Source organism: Xiphophorus maculatus, chromosome 16, assembly GCF_002775205.1.
Source record: "Xiphophorus maculatus strain JP 163 A chromosome 16, X_maculatus-5.0-male, whole genome shotgun sequence".
In the NCBI taxonomy this organism is placed as follows: Eukaryota; Metazoa; Chordata; class Actinopteri; order Cyprinodontiformes; family Poeciliidae; genus Xiphophorus; species Xiphophorus maculatus.
In genome coordinates, this window is record NC_036458.1 from 13,295,474 (window position 1) to 13,323,425 (window position 27,952).

Below are 27,952 nucleotides of genomic sequence, written 5' to 3' on the forward strand. Positions count from 1 at the left end.
GCCACCGACATGTGTTTACTATCAGATAATAAAGCACGGCGTTGGAGGCGTCAAAGAAATGCTGCCACTAGACTTTGAAGCATGTCCTTGGGATTACTGGCATGTGAGCTTCTGCTCAAACAAACATCCACTTTACTCACCACTTTGGGTTTAAAAGGCGGCTGGATCTCTCGGTTTGCGAGGCGTTCCCAGTCGATACGTCTGAAGAAGGCTTGCTCTCTGATGTCCCGCTCGCCCTCCATGCTGCAGCCGAGACGCTTTGATGGATGCTTCGTCATCAGCTGAGGACAAACCGAATGAGAAATGGCAGCTGAGACAATTCCAGCTTGGTGATTTAAAAAATAAACTAAATGACAAAGCTGAAGAAAAAAAGGAGCGTGAACCAAGCTATTTTAGCAAAACTGACGGCAAATTTATTATTACACAAAGGAGATTTAGTCACCTTCAATTTCAACCATGGATGATTCTTTGTTAATGAATAGTGAATCACACAATAGCAGGAGAGAAATCTGTTTTGTCACCTGTTCTCACATTATGAAACATATTTTGTGCGACAGGCTTGAGGATATAAAAACATAATAAATGAGGCTGTGATGCGTTAATAGAAAATGTTATCAGTCTGCAGCCAAATGTTATAAACACTCTCTAGTTTGTAAATGAACTCTAAAAGCTAACTTCCTTGTCAGTAAATAACCATAATAAATAAATCAACACCACACAGCTGCTGTGTGGCACTGAAATGAAAGCACGACCCAGATGTAAGGTGAACATATAAATACAGGGATATTTTTGAATGCCTTGGAAATGTGTGACTCAGTAGCACCAACAGTGCAAAACAACTTCCTGTGAGAAGGCCAACTTCTGAGCCACACAATAAAAGATATTAGATAATATTAATATACTATAAACTTCAGCACTAAGCTGTCATTAACATACTGACAAGTGTAGTTTTTGTTTCCTTTTTCATGCAGAGTGAATGATCAAATCAGTTTTAGTTTGATTGAAGAAATAGTTTCTTTCTGGTTTTTAACTTTGGAGACTTTTGTAGTCTAAAATGTAGTTTCTAAAGGAAAATGTAGTTTCTAAAGGAAGAGAACAAAAAAAATAAAAAAAAAGGTTGAGCATGAGTAGATTGTGTCTCAATGCCTGTATGGCAAGTCAAATAAAGAAATACCTTTTTAGATCAGCAAGCAGATCTATTGCAAAATCTTCTACGTATTGCAACCTTCTAAATCTGTGTTTCCACTGAGATGCAGATTTGCAATGGCTGCTTTTTTTTAATCAAAAAAGTATTTTAATGTCTATTAAAGTGACTGATAAGGACATGTAGATCAGCACCTAATGTCCTGCAATGATTGATGAAGACAGACAAAATATGAATGTGTGAATCCACTGAAAGATGACAACAGAAAGAGTTGATGTAAGGAGCAGAGCCATGAGGATGGATACATTTCTGCTGAAGTAATATTACCCTAACCCTAACCCTATACCTCTGCTTTATTTTCTAATTTCTAATTTCCCTCTCAAATTTAGCCAAAATGGAGTGAAATGCAAGAATACTTGGTATTTACCTTCTGAGTCATTATCTTATATTTATAAAACAAATATAAGAAAAGATGTCTTATATTTATAATATAAATGCTGCATCATCTTTTTTTTAATTATACAATGCATATACAGTAATTAAAAAAGATGATACAGCATTTGTGATTATTCTTGTGTTTGAGCAGAATTTTGTTCCGCAGCCAATGAAAAATGTATGGATGTGTGAATCCCCCTGATGATTACGTAACTTCTCCCAAGCCAGCCGTTTTCAGGTTGGTGCTGAAAATGACCTGTCAAAGCAAAATGTCCAGAAAACTGGCTCATGCAAGAAGCTGCAAAGCTTCTGCTGTCATGTTCTCAGTTTCTATGACTTCCAGATGTATGTTGAACAGCAACAACAGAGCTCCTCACTCTTGAATGTCAAAACTGTTTTCAAGCAGACCCAACTCTGCTGTTGTCATCAAACGATTAAAACACAAGCCTTTCTGAACTGCCACAGGACAAGACCTTGAAACAATCACAACCTACTGCCACTTTTTCAAGGTGACAGTGTGGCACATTCAGGGGAGGCGGATAATTGGATTTAAAATTGCTGTCTGTTTTTTTTTTTTTTTTATCAGATTAAACAAAGTTGCACCTTTAACATTTTTGGAAAACTGCACATCTTCCTTCTCACTGGATTTATTTTCTCTCCTTACCCCTTTGCAGATGGACACTGCTTCTTTAGACATGGATTTTGGGTAGGACACGTTGTGCTCCATGATGGACTGGAAGAGCTCGTCCTCGTCTTCACCATCAAACGGTGGCTAGAAATGTACAGAAGCAGAAGTGTTAGAGAGCTCAGGCAGAAGCTGCAATGACGACAATTTACGGCTCGTCATGTGCATCACTCCGAGGTGACAACGTCTGCAGATGAAGGTGACACTGCTGTCAAAGTGTTTGAAGGTCTGCAGAGAACAGTGACATTTTTAGCCTATCTTGAAAATAAAAGGGAACAGGAAATTATGTCACTACTGATTTTAGATGGATAGTTATGTACATAAGAATATCTGTCATATTTTGTTGCTTCAAACTATTAACACTGTATTTATGAAAGTATCTCCCATTTCAGATATTAAACAGTGCAGAAGCTTATTTTTCTATTACTGTGATGATGAAATAACATAACAGATTTAAATGAGCGTCAGCTTGTTTTTAATCCTGAAATATAACTTGCTTTCTTTGCAAGTCAATTTTTGAAAGATTTCAATTACTTATGTGCAAGTGAAAGGGATATTTTATTTTAATATTTTATACTATTTTTGATTTGTAGAATTTTTTAGAAAAGTTAGGAAAGTCTGGATAAATTAAAATCTAGATAATTTCAAAGGAAGCAGTTATCTAAGTCTGAATAAATTTACCCTTTTCCCATTTATTAAAGAAAAAAAAACTTTTTCTATCCCAGGACAGCTTTGATGTATTACTTCTCTTCAGTGCCTCTGGTGGCAGAAAGGAGAACAACACAAACAGTGCAAATTAAAAATGAACATATCTATTGTATAATCTAAAATTCTGTGAAAATATACTTTTTTAGAGCGCAGAGGAACAGTTTCAAATTGTGTCTTTTGACTTCAAAAATCTGATCAATGGATAACATTTACAGATTTTTAAATCAAAAAATAAGAAAAACTAAAGGAAATGCTTTGATTATTTCATTGTGGTTATTTACCAAGTTTTAAGATCTTGATGCAAATCCTTTGCAAAGAGGCAGTGAAGAGTGAAACAATGTGTTACCTGCCCTGCCAACATCTCATACAGGAGAACTCCATAAGCCCACCAGTCCACCGATTTTCCATAAGGCTGGTAAGCTATTATCTAAGACAAAAAGAGACAAAACATTCATTTATTTACAAATACAATAATGTATTTCTTCATTCTTACTTTGCTGAAAGCAAGTAAAGAGTAGAGTTGGATACAGTCTATGAGATCTGCACTAAAGTTACTGAAGAAAAAATGAACAAAAGCCATTTTCATTACCCCCAATCTCACCAAACTAAATCAGCCCCCATTAAACCCAGCCAGATATTTTAAGCTGCCACGACAAAGGCACTTTCTCCTAACATCCAATTTGCCATCCCACCACGCCTCCCTCCCACACACAGACATAATAATGGCACAGTTGCACAAGCAAAGAGCTAAATCACAGCTGTGTTTCATTTAAATGCACAAATGCAGCATTTTCAACAGCTTCCAAATGGTTCATAAATTATAAATTATTTTTGTGCACAGGAAGCTTTTGAAAAAAAAGCTTCCTGTGCACTATGGCTGAACTATGGTTGTGCATTCGGCTATATCAGGGGAATAAAATTTATGGACGATATGTACAGTTTTATATCACCATGAATGTGTGAAAAAACAATGTAAATAAGTGTGCAGGTGGGCTTGAAAAATCCAGTACAGAAAAACCTTAACGAAGCAACTGAGGCTGCAATATACAAACACTTCACTATGTGTTTAAGAGATGGAGGATTTAAACATCATTATCACAAAGTATTCCTTGCAATTATGATGAAAAACAGTGTGGAAAAAAATCCTCACATCCTGTTGGGTAAACAGCTTTCACTGCAAGAAGTCAGAGTCCCACAAACACGAAAGCTTTTCTAAATTAAAACTGACTCTAGTAACATTCATTAGTTGTCATACTACTAAAGAGGACAGAATAATTGGATTCAGTCATATTTTCAAATTTATTGCTTTTAATTGATGGTCTCTGGGAATTAAAATCAGAAAAACTAGCTTAAACAGGAAAAGCAACAATCTCGCTACTGCAAACCTTTGGCGTTGTCAAACAACCCAACTGATTTCAGAAGTATGACAAAAAAATATAATCACGTCATAAGAAATAATACAATAAAAATCCATTCCTGATGTGCTTGTAAAATTAACGTAGTTTTTGTAAATAAAGTTGCAACCATTTGATGCAGCCAGGTAAATTATGTATGCAACACAAAATGTTTCAATTATTTAAAAAAAATAATTTATTTGATAGAAAGTCATTTCAACAGCACAATATCGCATAATTACAATTATTTATTAACTTTCTTTTGACTGCAGTAAAAAGAGTTTCTGGTGTTTATCAGACACATTTTTCAAATTTAATGAGGTGTAAAATTTTTCAACAGATCACAACTGAGAGAGTTAAAATAAAATACAGTTTGGTTATTTAATCTTTGTTTTTCTCATCAGACATCTCACCTCAGGTGCGATGTAGTCCGGGGTGCCACAGAAGGTGCGTGTTGACATCCCTTCATACATGTTCTCTTTGCACATGCCAAAGTCCGCTATCTTGATGTGGCCTTCGCAGTCCAGCATCACATTGTCCAACTTCAGATCCCTGCAGCACACACAGCTTTGTGAGAATTCAAATCACTCCCCTGGTTACTTCCTACCACTCCCTTTTTTACCTGAAGTAAAAAACACAACAATCTGCATCGTATATAAAATATTAAGTTAGAGGTGCAACTGCAGACATGTTGGATTTGCCCTGAAGTGAATACAGCTGTGTATTTTTTTTCAGTCATCACTTCATGGATTTACTGGTTGGATTTACACATTTCTTTTTACTTTCTTTGTCTTGTTGCCTTTCCTTTAAAGTCTTGTTTTCCTATATTCAGTCTTTCAAGCTATGATTAATGTAAGAGGTCCTTTAATTCAGTCTGAATACATGAAACATCCAGAAACCCACCTGTAAATGATTCCCTTTCGATGCAAGAAAAACAAGCCGACTGCTATCTCAGCTGCATAAAATCTGCAAAATAATAATACAAATTGTAACAGACATTTTAGCATATTTGCTGATAAATTTAACATACTAATGAAGTAGTTCAGCTGAATCTAATAAAGAAACAGGTATCAATGTTTATAAGCAAAATTCTGTGATTTTAGTGAAACATTGGTAGCAAATTCAGAACTTGGCATCCATCCTTGTTTCTTTTAATCTTCCTGCTATTACTATGTTACTTATGTAAATATTGCTCTTTCCTATCTATTTTGTTCCCTCAGTCTCTGAGTTAATTTTCAAAGAGTTCTTAATATTTCTTTATATATATTTCCCAGTATGTCTTTGAAAGCTACTGGGATTTTAAAACCTTTTAATTAATTTTAGATCCAGTAACCAACCACTTTGGGAGGAAGTTTTACTGCAATAAATCATTCAGGCTTCCAAACTCAATGAATAAATCAAAGGATAAATTAGTAGTGAACGTAATTTAATTTGCACATTTTTGAACTTTGATACCAACAGCATGTCTAGAAGATAATTGTTTTTCTATTTCTTCATTTAAAGAAATGAATTATTTGTATTATTTCTTTCATACGAAGAAATAATGAGGGCTTCAATGTTTGAGTTTAACCAGGACCAGTCTGAGGTGTTGACATTACATATTGAAGCTGCCTGTAAAATAGTATCTCCATTTTCAAACCATGTGCATATGTCAGAGTGAGTCCTTACACTGCCTGAGGCTCCTTAAACTTTCCCATACGCTGGATATGATACATGAGATCCCCTCCATTAATGTATTCCATCACAAAGTAGAGTCGGTCCTGTAATAAAAACAGCAGGTTATTGTCCAGAGTGCAGATGGACAGATATGCAGTAGATAATGTCACCTAAGCTTAAGAAATATGTCATATCCTCCTTGTAAAGCAACATTTTATGATTCCAGTTTTTATTTAAAAAGCTTAGAGTGAGGCTGCGTCTGTACAGACGTCACTACTTTTTCACTCTCAATTTTCCCTGCAGGGATGCTAAGTAAAGAAATTGGCATCCCTGAAATGTTAGCACAAATACAAAAGTAATAACAGTTACACTCAGTGGAAATGAAATTGCTTTGGAAGAACAATGGTCCCCTTTAAATAAGGAGCTTATTTTGTCTGTATGAACAAGCCGTCAGTGCATGAAGTGGGCATTATTAACTATGACGACAGCAGAAAGCTGCAGGGGTTTTTTTTGTACTCACCACAGTCTGAAAGCAAGAGTGGAGCTGCGTGAGGAAGGGGGGTTTGTCTCTTAGCGCTAACACCCTCTTCTCCACCATCGTACATTCAACGTCGTCATCCTGGATCACGACGTCTTTCTTTAGGATCTTTATGGCGTACAGCTCCTCTGTTGATTTCATCTCTGCCAACATTACCTGCATTTGACAAAGACGTCACACTCAATAGGTTAAGAAAAAAAGCTAAAGTTTACTTTGGTTGCTTTATTCAAAGTGTTGCTGTTGCTTTTGAAATGAAATGTATAAAGTCACACCTTTCCGAAGCTGCCTTTTCCCAGGAGAGCCAGAAAGTTGAAGTCGCTGAGCCGGACCCGGTCCATGTTACCTGAGGGCAGACTGAACCGCCGGTGGTCTGTTGGTGTGATCATTTTCTTACCGTGGCCCAGCTTGGCTTTCTGTTATGTACAATGAACACACACACCCACACAAAATAATTTTCATAAAGTTCCCTAAAATGTGGATGTTTTAATCGAATATATTATCACTTTCTAGAAGAAATAAGACGATAACTCTGAGTTTCCACACTTTTGTGAGTGACAAACAGTTGGTGCAGGACGCATGCATATCAAGGATTAAGTCAGATAAAGTTGTTACACAGCTGTCCATTAGTGATAAAAACAATACTTAAATTTATTCAGTAACTAAAAAATGTTCATGATCTGGTAAGATTATTATTTTTAAAACTACATTAAACTAAATTTTGCCTGAAATAAATTAACAACTGAAAATAATGCAAAAACATTATAGTTACAAATGAATAAAAATTCTTACATTTATTGACATTCCCATTAAACCATGAAATAATTGTTAATAAAATACAAACACACACACAGAACTTACAAAATCCAATGGTCAAAAGTATTGTTTTCAAAATAGGCCTATTTGTGAACAAAAAAATTAGCCTAAAACTATTTTTCTTGCAAATTGCCCTTGTAGTACTGGGAAATAACCCCACTTACTTCTCCTGCATAAATGCAAATCATACTTTACGTCCAATATTGTCGCACTATGCCCACATTTCATCTTGTGTCATTATCATAAGCATTGACCTTAATATTTTAAATGTCCAACTTCTAAACTTTCCAGTTCTCCTTCCTTCGTTTGCATTGTCCACCTCATTAGATATGTGGAAACATCTTCAAAACTACATATTTAGGATGACTGTTCAGATTACTTATTGTTTAAATATTAAGAGCAGGCATTTTTTGCATTATGAAATCAAAAATACTAAAACAAATCTCTCAAATAAAACAGTTTGAGCACCACTAAATGAATCTTACCCAAACATTCTGCACTAGAAATCTTTGACAAAGTTTGAATACTCAGTAAAATGTCTGTTGCTTATACCAAAAATTCACAAGATGTATTTCCATTTCAGTTTTGCTCATTATTGTCTCTCTTTAGCTTCCGGTTATTATTCATTATTACCCCGTCATATTTGAGATCCAAGTGGTCGCTTTTGAAACAAAACAGAAAAATGCAGGGACATTTTCTCAAATACAAAAAACTGACAACTTTTAACACAACTAACATCTATAGTTCTACTACAAGCAAATACTTCAGTAGTTTCATTTCACCAGATGCAGTGCAGCCAAACATGAGTCTTATAAGAAATATAACAGTGCCACTGTGTGGAAACATCAGGCACACACACGCGCACCCCCACGCACACACATATACTGCACACACAACACAGAATAAGAGGCTGTGAGTATCCAGTCAAACAGTTAGAATAATTAGTGTATTTCCATGCTTAATGTTCACACAGCCTTCTATAGTCATGCTCAGACTAGTAGAAGGTTGACGGTAATCACCCAGTTAGGAGTGGGAGTGAAGCCCTGCTGGCCAGCGGCAGCATTGGAAGGTAAAGAAAATGCCCCGAAACCAGACGGCAGCAAGCTTCACAAATTTACTAACAACAATGCTGTTTGGTTTATGTGTGTTTGATAAGTAGTCTGTGTGTATTAACAGCTAAAACTGAAACTATTAGAAATAGTAATTATTTTATATAATTTAGTATAATTTTTATATTTTGAGCCTGTTTTCTTCATGGTTTTTGAATAAAAAATTTTCTAGTCCTTCAAATCTGACCTAAAGGCCAAATATTGTTTAGGAGCCATATCTGGAAGCTGAAAGCTTGGGTTGCTATTGTGTTGATCTCAGACTTCCAAAACGCTGTCACCATTTCCAAATGTTGTTTTTTTAGACCTATTTTTAGACTTGTATTAAACCCAAGTACAAGGTAAAGGAAAAGTTGTTAAAATAAATGAGATGTGCCCTTTCAGCTAACACATATGGATCTCATAAAAGTTTAAACATTTTAACCTTGAGGAAATAGCTAAAAAAAAAAAAGTATAACTATTTTTTGTCAAATCTGGTACAAATATATTTGCTTTCAATAAGACTCTCCTAGAGACAATTTCTCTACATAATAGGACTGGATTGTTTATTTCATTAAAGTTTAATAACACTAGGTAGTTTTCTATCTAGTGGATTAATCTGTGACAAGAATAAAAAAACAAATAAAATGGGAACAAGTGTATTATGCAGAAGGCCTTTGTTAGTAAATCAGATTAATTTGTGAAGTCCCAGCAGAGATCCACAAACAATCCCAGTTCAGCAAGTGAATAAGTGAGATGTAAGCCAAAAACATAAGAGAAACAGAAGAAGCAGGCAGGGGAGCTACCTTGAGATAGTGGATATTTAACTGGCAGGCCTAGAAAAGAGAAGAAACTCACTCATTAGTGGGCTCAGTGATTAAATAAAGTGTGCAAACCTGGCTGACACACATGTGGGCAAAAACATGGAGAGTGATTACTCTGACGACCACTTATCTGTGAACTCCAAAAAAAAAAAAAAAAAGATCAAAATCACGACTGGAAAATATTAAAGCATAAAAAGAAAAACATTCACATCTTTTGCATCCCGCCCTAGTTTCCATGGCAACCAGCGGTTGTGTGAAGACGTCAGCGACAGAGAAGAAGCCAAGGTCGGTCGGTTCGTACAGTATGAAGAAAAGAGGAAAATTAAAACTCAGTTCCTCGGGGAGTGCAGTGAGGAGAAGACATTTACGCTCAGTAAACCCTGTGTGCCCTCACACACACCCCTACACACACACTTATAGATGCACACAGTTTGTCTTTCTGTCTTCACAAGGACTTTGCATTCATTTCCATTGACTTTTATTAATTTCTGCAGCCTAAACCTTGCTCCTTACTGTAAACCTAACCTAAACTTAATCATACCTTAGTCTTAAACCTAACCCTTAATACAAAGCAGCACTTTTTCCTAATGTGGGGATTGCAATGTATCAAATACAAGGCCACACACTTACACACTAAAAGCTGGAGTTTATTAAAGCTACCCTCTTTCTTTTATAAGTCCCAACCAGTTTTGCACTTCTCAGAACATGATACATCTATGTATCCATCTCTGGAGAGGATATGAGTTTAATTAAGGTTGCATGTTGAACCTCACTGACATCTGCAATTAGCAAAGCAACCACTAGAGAGCAATAACTGGCTGCAGTTTGTGTCTTTAGATTTGATAAGATCTGCAAGTTTGTTTATATTGACAAAAAAATCATGGGAACAATTCAGGAAAACGACTTTACAGCAAACATCAAGTCAATATAATAACTTCACTCTGATTTTCATCTGTCGAGAAGAAATGCAAAGAGTGATTACAGGAAAGCAGGAGGAGGGTCTCCAAATGTTGTGGGTAGTGTTATGAACAAAGTATGGGAACTGGGTCAAACCTGCAAAAGCATTATAAGGAATGATTCTGGCTCCCAGAGAAGGAGCCACTTTAGTATTGTCTAGACATTTTTAGTTTTCTATACCGTTGTAATCTGTGTTTCCAAACATGCAGAGCCTGCCACATTTAATGCTGCCCTCCAGGTGTATAACCTCAGAGCAGAAAAAAAACAACTTACAACTTCAGAAATTTTTTTCAGTGCTAACAGAACTGTTCAGAACAGTTTCCAGATCATTTTAATTGATAATTATGTAAAGCAATAATAATGCGCTTATTTAGGACAGAAAAAGTAGTTAATATCCCCTCATGCATTAACCAACAGCCGTAATCTTGTTGACGGTATTGAACAAAACTGACTTTGACTTTCAATTTGTCATTTTTTTCTTCCTGGAACTGGACCTTGTCTGATCATGTGTCTCCATCCTCATCTGCTTTGATTAAATTACCTTGTGAAGAATAAGCTAATTACATCTTAAGAAATGCATAAAGTTTTTACAACTTGACAATTAAGTCATATTTCTTGCATCAATTTACTGCTAACAGTAAATATACGAGCGTACTAGTAGAATCTATCAGATGATCAGACAAGAGTCCCAAGTGTTTTGGGAGAGAAATTAGCCCACAGTATCACCACTCCACCACTATACTTAGCAGTGAGAATGAGATGCTGCTTAAATTTGAGTCTTTCTCCAGCCTAGAAGCCACATACTATAAGAATTCAGCCTCAGCGTCATATTATAATTATTAAAATTATCAAAAGGACTGCAAGGCTACATTTCATGCAGTAACTTACGTCACCTCCCTCAATAAACTAAACAGTTGTGTACTTTTTTCATGCTCGTTTACGTCATTTTGTTTTCTATTTCTTTTTTTGCTCAGAAAGTGTGTTATCTTTTGTAACACACTTTGTGTTGCCTTTACTGCATATGAAAAGTATTTATAGATAAAGATTATTGACTGGTTGATCTTCATCAGCAATGGCAGTGCATTTGTTTGAAAATAGAGACCTTTGTGTTGTTGCATGAGCAACAAATGTGTGGGAACTGCAGCAATAATGGATGCTGTAAAGCTCCCCGTTCACATCCCATTTTTATAATTGGAATGAATATTGTTTTATTCATTGTAATGTTGTGTATGTCTGTGTAGTAGGACAGGATTATGATCAGGATGAGTAATGATCACACAGGCACTCTTGACAGCCTTGTGACAAATGTTTCAAGCACTCAAAGTTCAATAAATCACGTCATCCTGCAGTGATAAACATGTTGTGCTGTTGCATTTTTGTTTTTCTGTTATCATCTTAGGAAAAGCCACAGTTCTATTTAAGCATCTGTTGATATCATTGTATAATAAACATATATGAGTAGCTGTTGAGACAATAACATAAAGGTATAGAATGATGCCTCTTGCTACATGCAGGTTGAAGTGAAACTATAAAAATGTGAATATGATGAGGTCTCATCCAGACAGCCTGCAGTAATATTCACGCGGTGCCAACATCAACTCTGTGTTTGCAAAGAAAGGAAGAAGTTGAGACATTTCTTGCAGGTCCTTTTTGTTCAAAGTGACACTGCAATGCAAAGCGCATGAATAAAATAAAAACATCAAATGGATCATTTGAGTAACACCTTCTGTTCCAGGTAATACTTTCAAGTTAATTTCAATCATTTTCATCTCCATCTCTGTAACCATAGATAAAAGAAAATGTGGGAACAGCATGAAGTTTCCATAGCGACAAAAAAGAAAAGTATGTCGTATGCTATCGTCTATGGAATCAGCTACAAAAGACTTTTGTAAATATATATTTTTTTCCATAAAAAAAAAACCAACACTGCCTTGACACTGCTGCCCACCTCAAACTTTTGTCGAAGCTCCAGATTGACATCGTCTACTTCTGGAATGGGGACATTGTAGTATTCTCCTTCCTCCTGGTTCAGCAGTTTGTACCTAAGAAAATAACAAAGCACGAAGGTAATTTCTCTTGCATTGATGTTGCATAACTGAATACACTATTATTTGCTAAATAATCTTCTTTGGATTCCTCCCTCTATCCACCCACACACGTATATAAGTCTTCATATTTCTGAGCTCTTTAATTAAAAGTACTTGATTTCTATTTTCTGCATGTTTTCAGGGCTGCATTCTCTTGCCAGCTTGACTCTGCTTCTTCTTTAATGTCTAATGAACTGTAATTTATAGTAAAAACTGCAGCCAAACACACAGACAGGAGTAGTTTCCAAGTTGGCTGGCAACATTTCACACGCCGGAAATTCCCTGATTTCCTTTTGGAGCAGAAGTTGACTCTACTGAGAAACAATGAGTTTGACAGATCCACAGAGAGAAGCCATTGGCTCCAACAGGTGCTTTTTTGATAGCTGGACTTGACTGCAGATAACAGTGGGAGTCAGATATGACCAGGCCTCTGGTCATGTTTGACTAAATGTCAGGGTGGGATTCTGTTGCAGCAAAGGAAATCGTCACTCTCTACTTTTTTTATTAGTTTACTAAAGATTGCAGAGGCTGATTTGATCAATGTTGCATAAATTGCACAAAAATATGTTGTTTCAGTAGCCTAAATATTAATGGGTACTAAGAGGGTGGCTCTTTGTTTTTGTGCATTTGCCCTAGAGGCTTTAGTGTATATATTATTTATATTACCAAGAATTTCTTTAAAAAATACAGAAGATGAACAAAACGTATACATCCTTAGTTATTTGTCAGTGTAGTCGATATAAAATAAACCTTTACCTTGTGAAAAAATGAAATATTTTTCAACAGCTGTGAATAAGCTACACATTTTATAAATGGTTGTTGTACTTCTAACAATTGTCTACCTTTAAGAAACTTGGCAAACTCATAGAAATTCATTTTAAATCATGTTCATCATAGTAGGTATGAAACACCCACTGGTGGCCTTGAAGTATGCAGTGGCAGACAGTCTTTTTCATAACTGAAAAGATGTGTGATCAACAAATGATCATTATCAACAATTATCCAGGTGTTGTTATGATGCCACTTTACAAAAATAGACAGAAATCTGTCTATTTGACTGTTTTTTCTTCCTCCATTTTGCAAATGTCTCTAAAGGGTGCGGTATTGGAATGAAGATTGTTTGCAGCCCCAGATTTACCAACACCAGATTGCACCACATTCCATACATTTTGAAATTCACACCCAGATTGCTACATTGAACAGCTTCTCTTTGGCAGCTACAAAAATGCCTGACAAAAATGATGAAACCACTGTTCTTAAAGAGTGTTGAGTTTCAGTTTTTACATTAGTTTTGTTTTTACTCTGAAAGCAAATTTGCTTTGACATTGATGAAACACAAGGTTAGGATAACAACAAGAAAACTGACCATCCACAGTGAGGAGCCTTGATGAGCTCAGACACACCAAATGACATGGAGCCCATGAAGTCGTTCCGGGTGGTTCTGTCCCAGTCCCAAACCTCAATGGACAAACGTCGGTCCTTATCTGACGCTTTAAGCTTACTGCACAGAAACACACAATGGAAAAACTGTTTAAACTGTTGGTTTACAGAAAATGTGAAAATTATTTGCTAAAAAAGAAACTGTACTTACAAAGTGAACGACTCGTTCCAGCAGGGATTGAGAGAGGAACGGATGGTCCTGGTCTTCTGTTTGGTCTCGTTCTTTGGGTCTGGGATGAGCTTGAGTTTGACATATGGGTCTGATAAACCATTGGGATCCATGGGAATCAGGTTCCTGGCTTCACCCACTGGAAGGAATAATAAAAGAGAATGTCAAAGTGTTTGAAGCAGATTTACAGACAATATGACTAAATGACTGAGCAAAAAGCTCTAGAAGGTTTTTATGTCTATGGTTTGTAGGTCATTAGATAGGAATAGAAAGCTGCAGTACAAAAAATGTGGCCTTATGACTTATCTGGTGATCAAATATGGCATTGGAAAGAAGGAGATGCTGGATCATTATTTATCTAAGGCAGCTTATCTTAGTGTGACACTGAAACACGAGGCAGAAAAAAAGTATGAAATATTTCTAGTTTTAGGATCAGAAAGTTTTTCATTTCAGCTTCGTTTTTGTTTAATAACTGATTCAAAGTAAAAATTTCATCACAACTTTACAAGCTGGGTATGACAGACTCTGTATTGCTAAGTGATTTCTCTGCATAGATTCAATCACAAGAGACACATACGCTGATAACATGAGCTGTGAAGCAATGCATATGGTTAAAATTCCCTTAGCTAAATGTGAAACAACACTAACAGCGGAGTAATCCCGGTGGGTGTAAGAGCACGGGCTCATGTAAATCAAGAAAGCAGAAGGCAAAACATTATCTTAAAGTGTGCCTCACTTATTCTGTCACAACAGGTGAAGACAAAATTACACTCTAGCTAGAAAAAACAAGTGAAAGAGAGAGTCATTTGTGCACCGGAGCTTTAAAAGTTAAATAGAATAGTATAAGTTGACATTCTATTGTCACAAACGGAGTAAACGGAACAGCAACCAACAAAAAGCCAAGAATAGTACGGTAATAGGATGAGGAAATGAGAAGAAGCCATCATTCTTTGTGACTCTTCAACACTAACATTATGTTAATAAACAAACAAATGTCATTCTAGGAAAGTAATACAGAACAATATCACATAAAGAATCTAAGCAATCATAACCAGAAGAGAGAGGATATTAAAAGCTTCAACAAATCTAAGAGCTTAAAGTGAATCATCTCTATGTTTCTCAGCAGACATTCTCTGCATATGTAAATGCAGACAACTACATCACACCAAAATCAAGAATAAACAAATACATTTTAACTGAATTATTTCAGGCACATAAAATCCCAACAAAATACTCTGAAGTTTGTGTTGTAAAAACAGGTCGGAATGTTTCACAGTAAGAATACACGTGCCAGGAACTGTAAACGTGCAGGACAGTTTGTGTCTGGATCAATTTCCTTTCTACAGAAGGAGTACTGATCTCCGCCATCTACAATCTTCCATCGAAAGGGTAGAAAGGCTGCAGATGGATTACATCCACAAACAAGAGAGGATCAGAATGTGAAGTATAAATAAACCAATATGTTTATCATGTGAATCACACAATAAATGATTTGCAGTTTTACTTCTAGTTGTAATTTGCTGCGGCACCGCTTTGTGTTTCCCCCCTGAAATGTGTCCTTTTAGATCAGCTGCATGTAAAATGAGTCTGCTTTAATTTACCTGTCCATAAATGAAAGTCTGCCCTTCTTTGAGTGAGGACTGTCAAAGCAGCATTTTTGGCTTGTAAAAGCGATGCTCTTTGCATGCAAATACCTTAAATTATACAGTGAATGAGGATGAAAGGCACACACATAAAATATATGACCCCTTTATGTCAGGAGGACCAATTCAAATTCTAGAAAATATATTTTTAATCTTTAATGCAGCCCTTCACTGATTGATAAAACTAACACAGAAGAAAAGACTCATGAGGTTAAATTATTCAAAGGATCAATACAACACACTACATTTATTTCACATGACAAAAAAGGTTAGTTTGCGGTGTTTTAAGTCACCAAAAATCCCTTCAAAATGAATACTTTAATAAATTTCCCACAAAAACCATGAGGAAACATACTTTAAATAATTATCCATAAGATTGTTTGTGGACATCTTTGATGCTTCTTCGTGCTTCTCCAGGTTCACGCAGCAGAGGGCAGTGTAGGTCTCCCTGTGTCAGTAAGACGTTTTCCCCAATATTTATGAATGTGGTGTTTTAATTACATAGTTAGATACTTGTTTAAAGGTAATTCTCAACTCGTCACCTTTCCTTATTCTCCCATCCCTCTCGCTCTCCTGAAAGTCCACACACAAACACACACACACAACGAAGTATGTCGAGCAGACGAAAAATCTCATCCCATGTTCTCTGAAGCCTTCCCTTCTGCTGGCTGTGGCGCCGTTCGCAAGCATCACTCACTTCCATGGCAACACCGGCATCAGACAAAACCAAAGAAACTTCTACAATCCTGTAAAAACACTAATGAGGCAAACACACTCGCACACACAGATGAGAAAGGACGCTACGGTCTCTGTTCTCTGTGTGTGTTTATGCAAGAACAATTCCTTGTCTCCTTGATTCTGCCACTGCCTTTCTCTCTCACACACGTACAAACACAGGGATACATACACAAAATAAAAGATCATCATCAAGGACCATCTCTGGTGTCAGTTGTTGCTTAGATACAACAAGAGCTGCTTGCTGTCTGTGTCCTGTGTTCTCCTTATGAGGTAGCTGTTAATAAAATTACCCGGTTTGTGTGCATTTCTAGTTTTTACTATTTGCTTTGGGCTGAAGCAGCCATGATACGTACACAGCAGAGACATGTTATGTTTTTATTAATGTGATGTGGATGAAAGACTTTAGCAAGAGCAAATAAAATAATAAATGCTGTGGTAATATTGATTTTCCCTCTCTAATTGCTCAGAGTTTATTTCTTCAAAACTACTGCTATCTTATCTGATGCACCTTAAGTTTCAAGTCATTCCCCCTCCCAAAAATATTGCAGCAATAATTTCCCTGGGTACATAAACACATTTTTCATATCAGATAGCAAATATAATAATAAAAAAACACATGTCATCTGGCTGAAGGGGCGAATACAAACAGAGCTGTGGTGGGCTGACTGCATAATCTCATAAAGAAAGAAGGCTTTGCGTTTTAAATGTGTTGTTGCATAACAATGCCATGTGCAGCCAATGAGTGCCTGATAATCTTGGAGGGGGAAGACTGCACAGCCAAATGGGAATTGAATGGATCCCTGCTGAGCTGTGTCAGGGATCCAAACGGAGACGTCATGCACTCAGTGGAGGCAGAAGGAGGAATCAGAGGGAATTTATGATTCCTGTTTCTGGGGCATCAAAAATATTGTGACGACACGATTGGTCCATTTCAGATTAGGAAAAACACTTTAAGGGAATTATAAAAAATAAAAATAAAAATGAAGCCAAAAGCAAATAAACTGCTGAAGACCATTCTCCCCCAGTTATTTAAATTTCCTTACACATTTTAAAAGATAAAAAATGTAAACTTAATTCATATTTTGCTATATCTATTTACTATTCTCTGATGTAGATTTCTCCTGCTTTATTTTTTATTTTTTCCATCAAACAAAATGTAGGTATCAGACAAAGATAACCTGGGTAAAAACAAAATACATTTTCCAAATGATTATTGCACTTCATTTTATAAAGGAAAAACAACCTCCAAACTCTCCCTATGAAAACATAATTTTCCTCTTGAGAACTAAAAAAATGAGCAAATTTACCACTCAGGTCTGACTACTGTCAAAACTGTGGAAATGAGAACCTGCCTGGCAACATGGAGCGCGCCTCAAGATCTCAACATTTCTCTGATCTAGAGAAATCCAAGCATAGAGGCGAGACAAAGTCTTTAACATCTAGAGCTTTGACCTCCGGTGAACCACAGAGAGAACCATTTCCATTGTTTTAATGTGATAATGGGATATGTCTTAGCTGCTAACAGCAATAGCTATTAAAACTGAAGAATAAAGTGCAACAGGAAATACTGTCAGCTGAAGATTTATATTATGTTACAAATATTGTTTTTAAATCCCAAGAAAAGAGAAGCCTACAAATTCTTATATTTTCCGGTATTTTGAAACTAATAACATTGATTTTTAGCTGTAACCTTCCACAAACAGATCGCCCTTTCCCTTTCCCTTGAGTAAATAAAAGTAGATGTGCACAATATAAGAAAATTGGATCGTGATATTATTGTTTCCAACAATCTCCGTGACCTTCATCCTCCTATTTACTATCATCTGAGTCAGGTGAAGGCATCAATTGTGGTCAAACTCCATCCAACAGTCTTAATATCCTATTGCTATACAAGGTTGCATTCACGGCAATGAGAAGTAACTAACTTCTAACTAACAAATATTGCATTTCCACATGGTCCTTGTAATGTTATTGTGATATTCCATTCAAAATAAAAGCTATTTTTCCTACTAAAATGAGCGTTTTTTAGTCGCATGCCTACTTAGACTGAGACATCTAAACACAAGAATACTGCAAGAATCACAAATAAGTCTGACCTCATATTTTCCCCACATTTGATCTGCATTCATATTTCATGCAACAATTACATTATAGAGAAGTAAAATAATATGGCAGATTTTTGAGCAAAGAAGGGTTTAGTTCAATGAAACGTCCCGTTGTTTCCGACAATAAATATATTTCAGTTTAACTCGCGCTTCAAAGCGGAGGCAAGCATGTCAGCATTGGGGAATCTCATCCTGAGCAAACTGCTGCGTAAACCTCCATCGTCAGAAGCTTTGTGTTTGTGTGTGTGGGCAGGTCATCCAGGGACGTTTCGTCACAACTCTGTCATCAAAGAGCCAGGAGAAATGTCTGCTGAAGCCCATCGGCTTTCACATACTGCCTTTTGTGAGGAAAAATAAAGATTGGGATAAAGGTGGTGATCAGAATGAGGGAGAAAGAAGGGATTAAATGAGAAATCGACTCTTAACTATGAAGGGAAGGATCAGGAAGACCACAGTGTAGAAGACAATAAAGCATTAAATCCAAGACAGAAAGAAACAGTCTCTTGACTAAAAAAAGAACTGATGTCATACTGAAAAGGGAAGAATAAAGCATAATCCGAGGTAACAGACAGAAGCTCAGCGGGTATCAAGAAAAAACGGGTGATGACAGGGATGAGTGAGTCTGAGTGTCTCAAAAGAAAAGGTGGGATAGGAAAAAGTGAATTAAGGAAGAAAAGGATGGAAGGGACAGATGAAGGGAAGAACAGAAGAAGAAAGAAGTAAGAACAAGAGGAGGAAGAGAAGCTGTTTAGGAGGAGTGGGCCTGAGGAGATGTGTCTGTTTTCTTGGCCGGAAAGATTTAATCAAGTTCATGTTGGTGCAGTGAACCACAGAGGCCTGCCACTTGTGCGTGTGAGCCAGAGGGGAGCTGGAGAACAAGATGTGGCCTCACTGTTCAGATCACTGCCATTACAAAAGAGGAAAAAAATAAAAGAAAACACTTCAGAACATATGTTTGTGTTGCATTTGTTCCCACTAGCACTGTACTCAGTATTGATCTTTCCTCCCTCCAATAGAAAACTGTCCATCATGCCCCAATGATTGCCTCTGCAGCTCTGTTAGCATTTCTTTTCTCTTCTTGCTTAGATTTATTAATTAAACTGTATATATTTTTTATAGTAAGAGACTTATTGATGACAATAATGAAAATATTTGTTGGTTCAAGTTAACTTATTCTCTTCTAAAGATGCAGGTGAGTTTTAAATTCTGCTCATTCAGCTCATAAAAAAATTAGCATTTTATTTTTTATTGAATCCCATTTGGTAGAGTTGCAGCTAACAGATTCATTCAAATGTTCAAAAGCTTATTTTACTAAAAGATTTGAGGAATTTCAGATCTCACTTTGGACAAGGTTGTTCACTGTGGCCTCACAGTTGTGGTGATGTTAAAAACTAAAGGATTGTGCTTTGTGCAGCTTGTTATTCTGGTCTTCTGTGACGAATTGCTAATGTTTATAGCATATTAAATCTTACTTTTGTAACAAACGTTATAATTTTGCACTGTTACTGATGTCAACAAGTTCTACTTGATCTCATGTACTGCCACTGAAACATAGAACAAAGGTTGTAAGGTCAGGGTAGTAATGTGCATTTCAGCTTCATAATCTATTCTAGTATTGTATTTGTTATTGTGTTCATATAATTATGCATTTTTACTTTTATTCATGTCTTTTGCCATCTGTCTAGGAACTGTAAGTGAAAAATTGGCCTTCTTATTTAATAATATGCACTGTCTCTGTAATAAATAAATAAATAAATAAACGCACTTTTGCATTTGGCATTGCTCTGTTTTTGAATTTGCTACACCTTGAGAAGCTTACTCTTTGTTTTGACGAGGCACTTAGTTGGTCACAAATCTAACGAAATGTTCATTAATGTCTCCAACTACATAATCCCTATATGACAATTTCTCCAACTAATTTTTGTCAACTTCACAACACACATGTCAATTTAATGTCCTGCTGAAGCCAACACAATGAAATGAAGCACCAACATTTTACAAACAACGTAGTTTGCTTTGTGTTTCAATAAAGAAAAGATCTAAAACATGTATGTGTGAGTCAGTTTAGTTTTACTTTGGATTTGTTTCATCAAACGTGACTTGGGTAATCATTCGGCCTGTCACAATAAACAATAAATCAATTAATCGCATGATAAATTAAAAGAAACTCGAACTTCAATTGCTTGATTTATAGTTTTTGCTATAAAAACTCGCTCTCTTTTTACCAAAAACTGAATGATACAAGTATTCAGTCTGGTGTTTTGGTCTCAACTAGCCCTTTTTGGAAAGATAACAATTATTTTATTTGTCATTTCTGTTGTTTTCTTTATTTGTTTAGGACATTTTAAATGTCTTCCAGTTCCAGTCTTTAAATGTTCATTAGAATTTAAAGTTCATTGATCTTTGAGAATGTGTACTTGCATTATTGTGCCATTATTGCTATCATATTACTTGAAAATGGTCTCAAAACAACAATATTATTGTTTATGGCAATCAATTCTGGCACAATTTATCATCTAGCAAAATTTGTTATCTTGACAAGCCTAATAATTATGTCAACAACACCACTTGCTGTCATCCTTGAGCTAACAGTCAAGGATTTTCTCCTCATCATTGTCAGGACAAATGATGAAGAGAAAATAGATAAAAATGTGGAAAAAGTTCTAGATGAGCAAAATAGTTAAAAAATAATACTCAAACTGTTCATCTGCCATCTTTACAGCCATTTTCCCACAGGCTTTTGTGCATTTAGATTACATTATTTTACATGTTCCAGATGTATAAAGCTGAAGATTTTAGGAATACATTTCACTGTTTTTATGCTTTTAGACAAATTATTTTCACATTTGTGTGCCACAAATGTAACTTTCAATAGAAAATGATCAAAGCAGCTCTAGCAGTCACACCGATAAAATGATTTCACCGAACAGCAGTTAAAAAGCTACTGTGTAATCAGCATAAACCCTGTGCTTTGTCACTTTTCCAACAGCAAGCAAATTTTTATGAAGTCAACAGACTTGAATTTCAAGCACACTTGTCACTCTCCTCCTGCAGCAGCTGGAGATTTTTCCTTTCCCGTGCTTTGTGTGGAGTTATTCTATTTATTGGTTTCTGATATAAATTTCCCTGTCCACCACTGTCTCGCCAAGCTGTTATGTGAAAATGTGAGTTTATGAGTGTGACGGGGAAAGCAGTGGTGGAAGTGACCCAGCAGTCATTTTCCTCTCTGCCAAAAGGGGTTTTAACACTGGAGAGTTCTCCACTGCAGGTGCTGCTCTTGACTGACAGGATAATTTAGAAGTGCTGAAACACACACAGGCACACATTCGTGCTTTGAAGACCGGAAAAGCCACCCTGATTTTTATTTCATGCTGTCCCACAAGTTTGTTGTACTTTTTTTTTGTACCAATTAACAAGTTTTTCTTTTGCTAACAACTTCTTAACAACCTTATCAATGGAAAAGGCATTTACATACATGTTTTGAAATCAATGACAAGGAGTTTCTAAACCCTTTGTACAGAAACTGCTTTCATATTAAGAGATCAACAATAATACATAGAAATAAAAAGGATGACTAAGTTCTGTTTTGCTTAGCATTACATTAGAAGTTATTTAGTTCAAACAGCTTCTGCGCTAACCAGCATGAAAGCTAATGTTTTATTTTGTGCTGAAGAGGCTGCCCTGTGGATTGCAAGAGTGGGAACAGCTAACTTTTTCTTTGCTGATTCACCTCAGAGACACCTGTTTTACAACATGTGTTTACTTGTCCTTTCAGAGAAATTAAAGCACCAAGCCAAAGCCTTTCTGATTTCGCCCTTTTATTTCTGCTTACTTTTTTGTTTTAATGAGCTCTTTAGAATCAGTTGCTGGGTTACTACTGTCCACATCTTCAACCTTTAATCTTACTGAGTGTCTTTGACTCATCAGGGTCGTGACCTGTATGATATTTACACTTTGAACAACAGCTGTCCACATAATTAGAGTTACCTTTGATTTATTTAAGAGCATGCTAGGCTTTAATCACTATTTATAAGAAAACGACACCAAAACTCATCTACTGAAGCCCAATAGAACTGTGAAGGTAGTGGCATATTAAACACCTGAACAGCATTACTGGATCTGAGCAAAAACTTATATACCTAATAACTGAGTTACTATCTACATCTTCAACTGCGTTGTTTGTAAGCTACAGACTTCTGCCAATCAGCTGGTTTGTTGTGACTGTGTGTTATTTTGTGCAATTTCTGGTGGACTATTTCTGTCTTTGTCAAAATGAGCTGTTTAGCATTCAGCACAGCTAGTTGCAACAAGAAGTTAGAAAACAGTTTCAAATCTACATGAGTTATTATTTCAAGATAATTGCCAAGTGACAATAATAATTTTCTTAGGTAATGCAATGAAGGAGTTACAAATCAGGATATATTGATGTCAGTAGCAATGAACACATTGACTCTCTGCCACATTGGCATCAACACGTCATCCATGGTGCTCTGACACATTTGCACGTTGGACAAAATGGAAATACTGGTCTTAGGTGTTTCCAGAAGTTCTCAGGTAATAATTTTTATATTTCCTATAATTTTATTTACGCTACTACAAAATTTACTTTAATAATAGCAATCAATAAACACCATGGTAAACCTCCTTACAGCAACAATTTGTATGCATATTAATTTTACTGTAATGTTCAAAAAGTTGCAGTAGTGGTACTTTGCTGTTTATTCACATAAGAGAAGCACTTTGCTGCAGACCTTGGTATGAGGCAGGGCTTTCAAATACAGTTCCATTGATATTTGGATTGTTCACAAATAAGAGCATTTTGTCCAGCATCTTACAAACCCAACTTGAAGTTAATGGCTAATGTCACATTAAGAGTCAGCTGTTTTTGTTGTTGTTTTGTTTTTGCAGACTTAGTTAATGGTAGAGATTAAAACCAACCTGTGACGTGTAGCCTGTCCCCGCTGACATCGATCTTGAGGAAAATGCGGCCTCGACGCTCAGTGTGGTCTGTCCCGCACAGGCTCGGCACATTGACCACACACTGCTTGTGCACGTTCATGTCACAGGCTGCAGGAATACAAAAGACAAAAACAAACTACTCAGCTTACAGGTGAGTGTGATAACATGATTCCTGCATGTGTGATCTTTTAATAATAAAACAATTCTCTGCCTCTTAGGAGGAAGTACAAAAAAGTTTGAGGGGTTGATGTTATGAGAAAGAAATGAACTAGGAAGCTAAACCAAAGTAGTTTAGGAACCATAAAAAAATTTTTTAGCCTTAATAAAACATAAACCTGTAGTCTGGCAAACATCAACCTTTGTTTCGTACTTCGGTTTGTACAAATTTAACTTCAAGGCCAATAAGAAATCTTTTATTTGGGTAATTTTAAAAGACTGCACCATTGACAGTGCATGTGAATGTAATATTAGTGATAGGTCAACTTTTGTATATTGATAAATATGCAAGACATACAAATCTAAAAAATACATGTCTGCTAAAATAATAGAGAAATTGCTGTGTAACAGTTAAATCAAATACTAATTTCACACAATGACATGAAATTAGATGTTTAATTTTAATGTGCTGTGTGTGTTTGTTTTTGCAATCTCTCTATGGTAAAATTAAAGTATAATAAAAAATTGAGAGTACATTCCTTTTGTAAGGGAGCAAACTTAAAAACAAACCCCATTGTACACGACTGCAAAAGTTTATCAAATCAAAAAATTCCCAGACTCGTAAATGTTTCATCCTTCCTCATGGTACAGCTGGAAGTTATTCCCACACGTTCTGCATTATGAGGCACTGTGATGCAATCATCTCTGCTGCTGCACATCAAATCTGCTGACTGTTGGGGAAAATTGTTGTTGTTCTCAACATTAGTCAATATTTGCACCCTAGAAATGCACAGGTGCAGGCAATCTACCCTGGGAGGTTTTCCAGCACAGACTCTGGTAATTGTTGCCATTTTTATTTGTTTCGGTTTGACACAGCAAATATTGCAATGTAAATAACTTTATTTCTCATTTAAAACTCATCTACAGTATTTACATCTTATCCTGATCACATTTCTATGTGTATCCATCTGCCTGACGTGTTCGGAATAGAAAAGGTGAGACAGAATGTGTTGAAGAAGATTGTAATAGCCATGGTCTCCTCAGATTCATTTCTTCCAATGTGCTCTAATCACCATATACGATTAGGGCGCCACTGGAAGCCCACAGATGGATGTACCGCGTATGAGGAGGAGAAAGGGAGGCAGGGTGATAGATGAGGATGGAGCTGCAACAGATGAGAGGACATGAGAGAAGAGGTACAGTGAGGGACAGAAAGTGAGAGGAAAATGAGAGAGTGATGCAGATTTAGCATACAAGGTTCCCACAGAGTATTCATGTGAAAACTCCAGACTCTTTCTAGAAGTTCAGGGAGTTAGGTTTTCAAACAGAATAAAGGATGCAGCTGACAAATAAGTTATATTTTACAAGGAAGAAAAGAAGGTAGGAAAACAACATATGAAATCAAGGAAGAACATAAGCTTGTTTATCATAATACCACAGCATCACTATCGGAGAGGTCGAAGGTGGATTTGTTGGTGTGTTTTGTATTATGCTGAATAACTAAAGTGTGCTTGAGTTTAAGGTTACAAGCTGAAGGACATTGTACCTCAAAATCCCGAAGAAGCAAATCAACCATGACATCTGAGAACAACGCCCATGAGATCTGCTGGTCATTTTCCTGAAATGCTTTTTTTTTTTGACCTTGACCTTGAAGGTCATCAAGATGTGTTTTAGTGTTAGACGGGTCTCGGGGTGTTTTTTTTGCATAGATTTTGGCCTTGAAACACTCCCATGGATGTCCTTTTTTACTCTTGTTAAATTGTGAGCACTAACCTTAACTGAGGTTGACAGTGTTTTAGATGTTGTTCTGTTGTGCCAGTCACTTCTGGGAATAATAACAATATATACTGGAGTACCAAATACAAAGGGCACCAATTACATTTTCTCACAGACACAGGCTGGTTTTGAAAGCTTTTTTTGCTAATGGACGAATAAAAAGTGATTTTTCTATTTATGAGGATTATCTTTCTCTGATAGTAAGATGCATTTCATTATTAGAGAAGAAATCTGTGGTGATACAGTACTTTTTCACATAGCTATACATAAGGGACATTGTTTATAGAAAGTGTAAACAACAAAAGTCCAACAAAAGGTCCTCGTGGAACACCTGTCACCTGTTCATTAAAGATATTTCAGGATTTTGTATGGGCTTGATCAGCTTAAAAATAAAGAACAGGGAATAAATGGGCAAAACCATGACTTCAGTTCAAGAATTGAGGATGTTCAGATAGTTTCATATTGCCGAAGACAGGGGAGAAAAGTTAAAAGTGGAGAGTGTGTGGGAAGAATGGGATCACAGATAGGTCTCTGTGGGGCAGAGCGGTGAATTCTTTGTGGGCTTCAGGACCAGGCTATTCCCATCTGTTCTCATTAGGACTGGCTCAAGGAAAAGCAGTGCAGCATATTCAACACAGGTGCACCCACACACACTAACAGACACACAGATGGAGTAATACTCACTGTCACATTTCATCCCTTGGTGGATGAGTCCGTACAGCAGCGATCCACAGTGGTCACAGAACGTGGGACTGCCGTATGTGTGGATCTTGAACTTATGCTTGCTTCTGGGGTCCTGGGAAATTACACGAGACAAAAAGAACAATTGAACAAGATATTATAAACCTGAATTAGGGTTCAAATAAAGTCTCAAAAGACTCGCAGAGAGAGAGTTGTTATCATCCCTGAAACCACATGGTGAGCATGACGTAAAAGGAGACTCCCACAAGGATAACAGGGAAAGTTAAAACTGAATTGAGGGACTTTTACATATAAATGAGCTCCACTTACATTCAGCTTCTCAACACACGAGCCTGAGGAAGCCTATCGGCACCAGCTTGCCAGAATTTCTAATCTGTTTTTGTGATGACATTCCCAGAGTGGTGCACCAGCAGCGATGCATTTTATATTTACCACCTGTGACAGTTTCCCCTCAGATGGGGAGGGGAGCAGCTTCAGGAGTGGAGACAGAGTGTGATACAGCAACTGCAGCTTTAGATTTAAAAGCAAGCCTGTGTTTTTGAGGAAGTTTAAAGCCTATATGAAAATATACAGTTCTGTTGTAACTTTTTTTGGTCCACACTTATCCTGACTGAAAAACAGGAACCATTGAAGAGAACATATACGCTAAAGAAATCTTCAGAAAATTAAAAGAGTTTGGGAAATACAAACGCATTATGTGACTCGTAAAAAATAGCCAGCATCGTGGTTCTGTGTATTTTATGATGTGGTCTCTGAACACATCAGATAGAAATAAGTAACAAAAACTATATATATAATAGGAAAAATATGGTGATGTGGACAAATGTTACTTAATATGTAATTTATGAGCTACTAATATTTCAGATTTTCCTCAAATGTACAAGGTGTTTTTTGTTGCCAGAACAATCTGTAAGAGAAATTTACTTGCAAGAGGAATATTTTTGCACTTCTTGAGTAAAATCGGATCATTGGAATAACAAAACAACATATTTTAACCAAGTCCATAAATTGGCTATGTGAGTCATTGCTATGACTGTCCAAGTCCTAAGTCCCTTGTGATTTTATCAAGTCGAGTCTAAAGTCCTTAAATTTGTCACTCAAGTCAAGTGACCGCAAGTTAAAAAGAAACAAGAGGAACAAAAACAAAAATAAAGAAAGAGGAAAACTAATGCAACTATTTAAGCCAATGGAATTTCAGTCCGATAAGCAATAAGGATTACTGCCTAAAGAAAGAAAAAAAGCTTCATTCGGCTACACAAATACAAATCTTCAATGTTTCAGAAACATTTGCTATAAAATCCGTTGATCAGCATGGCTTAGTCTCATTTGCTGTGGACTGATTCATACATTTTTCTGCCTGCACTGTGTTAGCTGAGGTTAGCTAATTTCTGCAATCACTACAAAACAAACATGGCTCTAATTAAAGCCCTGCAAATGAGGGTGGATAAACCCCCATCAGCGTCGCCTCCATCATGCTGAACTGTGTCAGAACGGCTGTATGTGTAATTATACAGGCCACTGACTGAGTAAGAAAGCCTACATTGTTGAAAAGGGCCTTTTTTCCACAAGCTGACTGCATTAGGTAAACAACATGATGTCAGAGAGTGGGATAGAGGGATGGTAGAGGAGGAGACGTTGAGGGAATGTCAGCGTTTTATAGAGAAAGGACTTCTGAGTACAACATTTTGACAGATAGGGGTATGAGTCAAGAGCATGAGGCTCTCTGAAAAATTTTATTAACATACTCTATTTGGGAACATCTATTTTTTACTCTATTCCCCCAGTATTTGCTTTTAAGTGATCATTGTGGTCATGCTCCTTCGACCACAGTTTTCCCTCATGAATCGTATTAAACAAGTATTTAATTTTGGGAACGCTGACTTTCGTTTAAATGAAACTTGATGAGTGAAGTGTCCAGTGGGGACCTGAGGAGCAGAG

At 36.5% G+C, this 27,952-nt stretch overlaps 1 protein-coding gene across 2 annotated transcripts in view; it reads right to left on the reverse strand.

Annotated features, from left to right (window-relative positions):
- The window catches only part of LOC102227289 (protein kinase C alpha type), a 101,080-nt gene that overhangs the window by 5,977 nt on the left and 67,151 nt on the right, over nt 1-27,952 (reverse strand). The window contains exons 4-17 of one of the 2 annotated variants that reach the window (XM_023349219.1): nt 25,997-26,108; nt 23,360-23,488; nt 13,918-14,074; nt 13,693-13,827; nt 12,188-12,281; nt 9,265-9,294; nt 6,833-6,973; nt 6,543-6,716; nt 6,035-6,126; nt 5,270-5,332; nt 4,780-4,918; nt 3,319-3,399; nt 2,244-2,351; nt 141-281 (exon numbers count right to left, since the gene is read on the reverse strand). In XM_023349219.1, coding sequence (XP_023204987.1) covers nt 141-281; nt 2,244-2,351; nt 3,319-3,399; nt 4,780-4,918; nt 5,270-5,332; nt 6,035-6,126; nt 6,543-6,716; nt 6,833-6,973; nt 9,265-9,294; nt 12,188-12,281; nt 13,693-13,827; nt 13,918-14,074; nt 23,360-23,488; nt 25,997-26,108 — 1,596 coding nt within the window. The remainder of the gene's footprint in view (nt 1-140; nt 282-2,243; nt 2,352-3,318; nt 3,400-4,779; nt 4,919-5,269; nt 5,333-6,034; nt 6,127-6,542; nt 6,717-6,832; nt 6,974-9,264; nt 9,295-12,187; nt 12,282-13,692; nt 13,828-13,917; nt 14,075-23,359; nt 23,489-25,996; nt 26,109-27,952) is intronic. The other variant, XM_023349220.1, reaches the window with a different exon arrangement.